We start from the raw sequence: 8,778 nt of genomic DNA, 5'->3' as shown, positions 1-8,778 counted from the left end.
GAATCTTTCCCCAAGCGAACCTACTAACCTTTTCCTCCAGCCTTGTGTCTTTAATTTGTACTGGCAGACAATTAAATATTTACTAGGAACCCTACAGGCAATTACATTAAAAGTGTGTGGTTAGACACCACCTACCCTTCGGCAAGCCCCCTCGGTGAGAAGAGGAGGCCGATTTGGTGAATGGTCACAAACTTTACAACGTCAGATTTTACTCACTATCAATAATTCAGAGCAGGAGGAAGTGGCGAGAGGAAGAAAAGGAGGACAAGAGTGAGCAGAAAAGAAGGGAAAGAGAGGAGGAGGCAAAGTCAGGAGGTGGGAGAGAGGTGAGGAGTTGTGGTGGATGTTGGCGGAAGGAGGCACTTCAGTGTCCATTTGCTAAATGTGGCAGAAATACACGGTGTGGCGGCCATGTTTTCAGCTCTCTGAAAGCTTCACTGGATGGCTGATCCCTCGGAGCCCATCCTGCACCCCGAACACACAGAGCCACCCATGCATAGCTGCACATACCAGACACATGCTCATATTTTGTTCAAACATGCACATAAGAAGTTCTTTCTGTCTCTTTCTAAAGGATGCTGTAAGGCCCAATCATCTCATAGATGCATATTTGCCCATTTTTGTGAGGTTAAATTTAGGTGCCACACTCAGTGAGACTGAATGATGGAAGCAAGTCATATAATGTTACCTTTTTTTGTTTGTTTGTTTTGATGGCCATTTATAACGTGTGTATCTAAGATGTTATTGTCCTTGTTTATGAACATTTTACCAAAAAGTGAGGACAAAATGAAGCACCTCTTTATATCTTCATATAATAACAGGTTTTCCATACATATGTGTGCTATTAGACAGATGAAGAACATATTAAACAGCAAGGTAAATGTTTATAGTAGAGCTTTTGGGTTCTGACAGGTTTGTTTTCTTTTTGTCACTGACAGTAAACATTTTTGTTGCTTATATTTTTATTTCTTGTATTTTTAAGCTTCACATGTTCTGTAATTTTGGAGAGTTTTCCTCCTATACTTCTTGTTTTTTTTAGTTCTTCCCACACGAAGAGATGTTTGAAGAGACTTATGGCTCTTTTCTGGAAACTGACATATTTGGTTCAGCTCACCAAAACCAGCCAGCTCTTTGAGAATCAGCTCCGAGTTCATCACTAAGTCAGTGAATCTGTTGGTTTATGTTCAGGAACTTTTAGCATCTCCAGTGTTTTCTTGTGTAAATTAAGTATAATAGTTACTTTCACCTACAGTACTAGTGATGTGAATTACAGCCCTTTTTTTGGGACCTGAAGCATTCACCTCAGCTCATTGAAACAAAGACTCTGAAGCAGCTCGTTAGTCCCCGACATCTCTCAAAAACCACCTCAGTCTGCATTTGGATCCATTTTACACAACCTACAAAACTGATATTTATTACAATTATTCTCATGACATTTTCTTTTTTTAATATGAAGATTTAGTCTTTAAGATCTTCCGAAGTCACTGACCATGTCTAATTTAATTATCTCATCATATGACTGCAAACAAGTTTGAGGCTACTGATTTGACCGCAGGTGCTTAAAGGAAGAAAAATCAACATTTTCCGGTCCTACTTTTCTACTTTGCTCTCACTCATAGTGATTAGGGCTAGAAGAACGTCTTTGTCTGGTCACATCAAATTCTTCAGGGGCTCTAGGTTTGAATATAGCAAAATATATGCTTTTGGTTGAGATTGACATATTTTACCATTTATTGTTCAGATTTCCCATCCTGGGAAATGGGTGCTGCCTTTTAGAAAACTAACTTTTGGTGCTTCCATCTCCTGGTTTCCAACCATAAACTGAAGAAACACAAAATCGTACTCTCGTACCTGAAGGAACAAACTTTATGCCACACTACTTTTCTGTCAGTACTGAGAAAAAGTAGTATTTTACATGCACTGAAACATCGTGTTTTTGGCGGTTGATTAATTCTGAATGTGGTTCAGCTTCCTCAAATTCAATTAATCAAAGAAAGTTTAATACTTAAAGTTGCGTTCTGAGCACATAGATGTTGTATCGAAACACGTTTTCTTCCAAAATGTGTTGAGTTTAAAGTTTGACCTTTTTGAAGTTTACCTTCCTTTTCTTTGCAGGCTCCTTTTCCAGAGATCCCCCTCCCATCCCAGCTGTACTTCCTACATTTGGTGTGTACAATGTTGCCTTCCCAGAGGACTGTCCTGGCTGCCAACACCCCGGCGGAGGTGTGCAGTGTGTGTGTGGGGGTGATAATGTATATTTGATGAACGGGTGCCGCGGACCCTCTGCAGGGCGGCAGCTAAAGCAGCAGGACAATGAAGCTCACTCAGGTTTCCTGCTGCTCTTTTTGTGTGTGAAGCCGGTGAGTCAAAGCTGGAGTTTCAGCAGAATGAGAGGCCGAGTTACGAGAAGAACACGGATTCAGTTACAACAGGCTGATCTGAAGTTTCAGCTGAACACTGCAGAGACGAATAAAAAGCTCCATGATGAATAAAGTCACATTGTTTAAAATAATTTAGTAAAAAGTATCAATGTAAAGCAAATGAGTTTGTGGAAATGTTACAATTTTGTTTCCTTATCTAAATGTTTCACCCTTTGAACCTTCGATCCTTCATTTCTCCATCAAACTTCTTATTTTGAGTTCATTTGTTTTTGGTTTTCGTGTTCCACTAATTGGTTTAATTTACCTCCAAAATCTGCTCATGGTACTTAATTTTATTGAAAAACTAATTTAAAGGGAATTTGCTGTTTGACAACATATGTGGAAACAAACATGATTATTAAATACATTTGTTGAATATTCAGGAATTAAAAGAAATTTTGTTTCTGTTGACATATTTTTCAGTAAATTGTTTTACATTCGGACATTACATTTAATTCAGTTTATTCATATTATTCACAAGGAAAAAAGTCATTTTTAAACTTTGTATCATAGGTTTTTACATTTCATAACAAATGTATTGTATGCAACATGTCAATTTGTACTTTATAATCTGGTTTCTTGGCTTTCTTTAATGTAAAGGAGAGAACAGCATTGGTATTATTTTATGTACAAACCTACAGTTCCCTTCTATTTATGTACATTATTAATGCTTTCAAAGACCTGTTATGAGTTGTGTTTCTCCAGCTGACTCCCTATTCAGGTATTCATGATTTTTCCTGAACTATTTCTTTTATTTTGCACCTTGGTCAGTTTCATCTTTAATAAACTCGCGGTCATTCAGTGAAAGGCAGGAAGGAAAAGTGTTAATCAGACAGGAGAACCTGTTGCTGCAGGTTTAAAGACTGAAAATTTGTTATTCTGCTTTCTTTCCATTTTAAAATAAAAGTTTTTGAGCTGAATCATGAAATTGTCATTAATTTTTATTATTATTAGTCTATTTTTAGAGGCTCAGCTATTCTGTTTGATATGTTTCATTAAACAAATACAAATTATTGTTTCTGTAATTTTTGTTATTATCCCTTGTGAGCCAGCAGCAACACAAGTGGATCTGCAGACCACCAACCTTTCTGCCCACCCTCTGACCCCCCCTCCCACACCAGAGGCCTTTGGGTGATTATTGCCATAATTATTCTGTCTCATTGTGTGTGTCAGTCCACCGGAAGTCCCCCTGTTTGATTGACAGCCCGTGACCTGCTGACCCCTGCTGTTCATGTGTAAATATTTCATCTTTAGCAGCTTGTCCTCTTTAGATCTGTTTATTCTTTCACTGGGGGAGGGCTTTGTGTCTCCTCTCTCAGACAGAAAGTAAATGAAACATGATTAATTTGAGTATTAATTGATAAATTGAATGGAGGAACTTTTGCAGCTGAAGTTGCTTCTACTCTTTTGTCCTTTTAAATATGTTTATTGCAGATAAGTTATTTTTTAAATTTAAAATAATGCCATGGGCTTCAGAATAAAAACATTTTTTATTATATCATCACTAACTCATCTGAATTCAATTGTGCGAGGGTTTTATTAAATGATTGTTTCACAATTTCTGCTCCCAGAATGACTCAAATTCTTCATCATTTCCTATATTTAATACATTTCTAAAATTTTGTGCACTTTCATATCAAGACTTCTAGAGTACAGACATATTGATTTTCAAGTATTTCAAGAAACATTTTTTAGCATCCTTCCTCCTATCCAGGGAGCCGAATGAGGGCGTGGCCACAGCCGGGTGCCGCCATGTGATTGGCTGAGGCGTCCAGCAGGAGGGAGGGACGATCCATCCAATGAGGAGCCGTCTTTGAGGCAGTGGTCCAATATATCCGCCGGAGGCAGGCAGCATCTTTATTATAGAAGTCATTCAGAGGCCAAAAGGAGGCAGGAGATCCTGCTCCTCATCTACTTTTTTATTTCTCATCTCCAGCCGAACTTCTCTCCGAGTCTGAACTCTGTTTGCGCGTGGCGGGTTCGTTTTCTCTGCGAGGCGTTTTTTTCCCTTCAGAAAAAAACTACCAAAACGGAGCCGAACGAGGAAGACGGACAGCGACCCTCCCTCACTTCTGCAATCATGATGTCGATGAACAGCAAACAGCCTTTCAGTATGCACCCCATCCTGCACGAGCCCAAATACACCCCGCTGCACTCCAGCTCGGAGGCCATCCGCAGAGCCTGCCTGCCCACACCGTCGGTGAGTCCCGCCTCATCAGGATCTGCAGAACCCCCAGAACCCGCAACATTTAGGGCAATACAAGAAACTGTTAAAATAAAATTCTGTTTTGTGAAAGTCAAGGTTTTAGAAGCATGTTTGACAATTATTTGACGTTGGAGGTTATTTTTACTGCTTCAAGACGCACAAAACAGACTAAAACTTAAAATAAAATCAAATTTCGTTTGTTACAACATCATATTTTAGCTGCCAAAGTAAAACTCTTCAAATCCAATCAGCTGGGAAGTGAAAATTTAATATACTGCGTAAAATTATTGATGCACAACATAAATTTAAAATGTAAAACAAACAGATTGAAAGGAATAACTTGCATCAAATAAGACAAAAGTAGCACAAAAGTTGTTAAAAAAAAACTTTATAAAGAAGAAATCTGCTGCGTAAAGGCGCACAAAAAACAGTCTCTAAGATCTGAAATAAAATGAAGTTTCATTTGTCACTACATCATATTTTGGTCACCAAACAAGAAATCTTCCAACTCAATCAACTGGGAAGTGAAGATTAGAAGATTTTGTACACAATTATTGATGCAAAAGTCTTTTTAAAATGTAAAAATAAATAAATATATATAAACTTAAAATTAGTTGCATCAAAGAAAACAGTAAATGTAGCAGAAAAATGATAAAAACCGTCTTTACAGAGCAGAAATCTGCTGCGTAAAGACGCACAAGCGCGTCTCGGAGAGAAGAAACGTCCTCATCCATCAGGTGAGAGTGAAACTGCTGGAAGCAGATGAACAAAATAAAAGCTGAAGGAGGCAAAAAGCAGAAAAGGAGCGTCTCTAAGCGGCTGTTATCTCATATTGTCCCATTCATATTCAAACTCGTCTCATTTCATTGTCCGCAGAAATTATTCAAGAGATCGTAAATATTAATTTTAAATGAATTTCCCTCCGCGAGCTGACACACTTTTTTTTTCTGAGTGTTGGACAGAACCACCGAGGTCCAGATGGAGTCGATTGTTTTGAGAAGTTCAAGTTATTTTGAGTTTTGTGGAACAAATTTTAAACTTTCTCTGCCTTAAAATTAAAAAAGGAATTTGTTCATGAAGAAATAAGGTGTTTGTATCTAACACATGTAAACTGCTCCAGTCTGACAGTTATAATAAAAGTGAAGATGTACATGCTCTAAAATAGGACATTTTAAGTTTTTTTACCACATGTAATTTAATTTTTATTCTACTTTTATTCATTAGTGAAAATATTTTGTTTCTGGTTCCTGTTAAAACCTGTTTTTGCAACAAAGTAGCAGAAATGTGAAGTGTGTGTGATGTGTTCGGGTCCTGGTTCGAGTTGATGATGGTCAGGTTCTGATGGTTTGCTTCCTCGGTTCATGTTTGATTCTGATGGTTTAGATTGATTCCGGTAAGTGGTTCTGATGAATGGTTTTGGTTCTGATGGATTTAACGGTTCTGCCTCCCACCCGCAGCTCCGTGGGAAGATCTTTGCAGGTTTTGGTTTCTCAGTTATTGTTTTGGTCTGATGGTTTGGGTCAGTTCTGATAAGTGGTTCTGATGACTTGGTGATAGTTTGGCACACAGCTCCAGGGGAGGTTCTTTGCGGAGTTTGATGGTTTGGGTTTCTCGGTTATTGTTTGGGCCTGTTGGTTCTGATGGTTCTAATGTTCTGCCCGTCTCGCCCCGCAGCTCCAGGGGAACATCTTCGCGGGTTTTGATGAGACCCTCCTGCAGAGAGCCGAGGCTCTGGCTGCGGTGGACATCGTGGCCCAGAAGAGCCACCCGTTCAAACCGGACGCGACCTACCACACCATGACTACCATGACCAGCATGACCTGCACCCCCACATCCTCCTCCGCCCACCTGCACCACCCGTCCGTGCTCACCTCCCACCACCATCCGGGGCACCACCAGCCGGCTCAGGGCCTGGAAGGGGACCTTCTGGACCACCTGACGCCGGGGATCTCCCTGGGAGGCATGCCCGGCTCCGATGTCTGCTCCACGGCCTCGCACACGGCTCACGCGGCCGCCCACATGTCGGCCATCAACCACATGCAGCACCACCACCACCAGCAGACCATGAACATGCACCCGCACGCGCTGGGCTCCCACGGCTCCCTGGGGGGCTCTGGGGCCGACGCTGAGCCGGATCCCCGGGAGCTGGAGTCCTTCGCCGAGAGGTTCAAACAGAGGCGGATCAAACTGGGGGTGACGCAGGCGGATGTGGGGGCGGCGCTGGCCAACCTGAAGATCCCCGGAGTGGGCTGTCTGAGCCAGAGCACCATCTGCAGGTTCGAGTCCCTCACGCTTTCCCACAACAACATGGTGGCCCTGAAGCCCATCCTGGAGGCCTGGCTGGAGGAGGCGGAGCGCGCGCAGCGGGAGAAGATGTCCAAACCGGAGATCTTCAACGGGGGGGACAAGAAGAGGAAACGCACGTCCATCGCGGCCCCGGAGAAGCGCTCCCTGGAGGCCTACTTTGCCGTGCAGCCGAGGCCCTCGTCGGAGAAGATCGCCGCGATCGCCGAGAAACTGGACCTGAAAAAGAACGTGGTTCGGGTCTGGTTCTGCAACCAGAGGCAAAAGCAGAAACGGATGAAGTTCTCCGCGACGCACTAAAGCAAAAACTCTGTCCAGTTTTCCAAAAAAATTAAAATAACATTTAAAAAAAAAAGAAAAGGACAAATCAGAGACGAGCTGCTGCTGTCAGGAAAAACAAGGTGCACCTTTTAACTCACTCTTTAAACAAAACATTGGACTTTCAGGACTAGTTTAACATCATAAAAATATGCTGCAAATATAACCCCCTTCTTTGTGAAATGGAAAAGAAATTAATTTTCAGATTAAATAAAGGCAAACTCTGATTTAGGATCAATTCCGGCGCATTTAATTTCAGATAAAATAAGTGTTTAAGTCAGACAACAACCAAAAAGTTCATGTTTTTTAGGGTGGGTGAGAAAAACCCTTCTGTTCAGGTAAAGAACACCTGAGAAATGGAACTGAATTCATCATCAGTTAGACTGAGCTCAGTTTGTTGGGAGGAAACATGTTTTAACCAGTTTAATACCAGAAAAGTATTTCATTTTCGCCACCTTAATAAAAAACTGGAATAATCATCAGAACTTATGTTTAAAATCGGAGGGTGCTTAAAATCTAAATGTTTATTATTTATACTGTATTTCACATGTTTATAAAACTGTCACAATCTGATGAAACAAAAATCACGAACCTCTTTAACATTTTTCATATTTAATTTAATTTAAAATTGTAAACATCTTGCAAAACCTTATAAAGAGTGTTGTTTTTCAGTTTTACTGTTCAAAACAGAACATTTAACAATTTATCTTATAATTTGGCTTCAAGTCTTAAACATATTAATTTATCTATTTATTTATTCACATTAATAATTTAACATTGTAGACATTTGGTGATTAGAAAAAAAAAAAACAGAAGAAAGGTTTATTTTTGATTTGACAACAATATATTTTGAAGAAAAGTGGCAAAAAAATGGAAATAAGAATGCCATTGGTCCTAATATTCTGCAGCGTGCGCCCCTTCCTGGTCTCCTTCACCTCAGCTGCTGTTCTCATTTCGGATTCACGCGTTTCTGCCTCAACTCCAGATGTGGAAACAGTTTTTACTGCAAGTATTTAGAGAAATAATCCCTCCTGGTTGTTTCTGCTGCCTGGATTCTTTGACCTCTCAGTGTGAAAAGGAACTCTTCTCAGCGGTGTACCTTCTTTTCCTCTGACAGTTGGACGCGTCGGGACTGGACTCTCAAAGCTGAACAGACCCTTTCTCTCTGATGCAAAAAGTGATTATTGTGGAGGAACAATGCTCACTCATTCACGTGGCAATTATTGTACAAAAAAAATCAGAATATTAATGAAGGGGATGGAGGAGTAATAACTGCTGTTCTCCTCTTTAAGCCCAGATAGCTTTTTTATATTTATCAGTGTAAATAATTGTGAATATCTGCACTTCCGGTGTGGAAAAACTCCTTGAAATGTGTTGAATTCTCGCTGTCTTTCCTCCCAGATCCTTTTTTTTTTCTTTTGTGTAGATTTTTGGGGGATAAATGAAAAAGGTGTCCGTTTTTGGCTTCCTGAGGCACCGTCTCTGTAATCCATTGCATGGTTTACTCGTTAGGACTGGCGGGGGTCGGGG

The 8,778-nt window shown here is 40.5% G+C and overlaps 1 protein-coding gene across 1 annotated transcript; it reads left to right on the top strand.

Moving 5' to 3' along the window:
- Window positions 1-4,299: 4,299 nt before the first annotated feature.
- Window positions 4,300-7,330, top strand: zgc:158291 (uncharacterized protein LOC572084 homolog). The gene is made up of 2 exons (XM_017429146.3): window positions 4,300-4,620; window positions 6,301-7,330. Exons 1-2 carry the CDS (start codon window positions 4,501-4,503, stop codon window positions 7,228-7,230), a joined length of 1,050 nt encoding a protein of 349 aa, XP_017284635.1. The 5' UTR covers window positions 4,300-4,500; the 3' UTR covers window positions 7,231-7,330.
- The last annotated feature ends 1,448 nt before the right edge of the window (window positions 7,331-8,778 follow it).

The sequence above is a fragment of the Kryptolebias marmoratus genome, linkage group LG13, assembly GCF_001649575.2.
Source record: "Kryptolebias marmoratus isolate JLee-2015 linkage group LG13, ASM164957v2, whole genome shotgun sequence".
Classification (NCBI taxonomy): Eukaryota; Metazoa; Chordata; class Actinopteri; order Cyprinodontiformes; family Rivulidae; genus Kryptolebias; species Kryptolebias marmoratus.
Note: the sequence above shows the minus strand (reverse complement) of the source record. Positions and strands in the feature narration are given on the sequence as shown.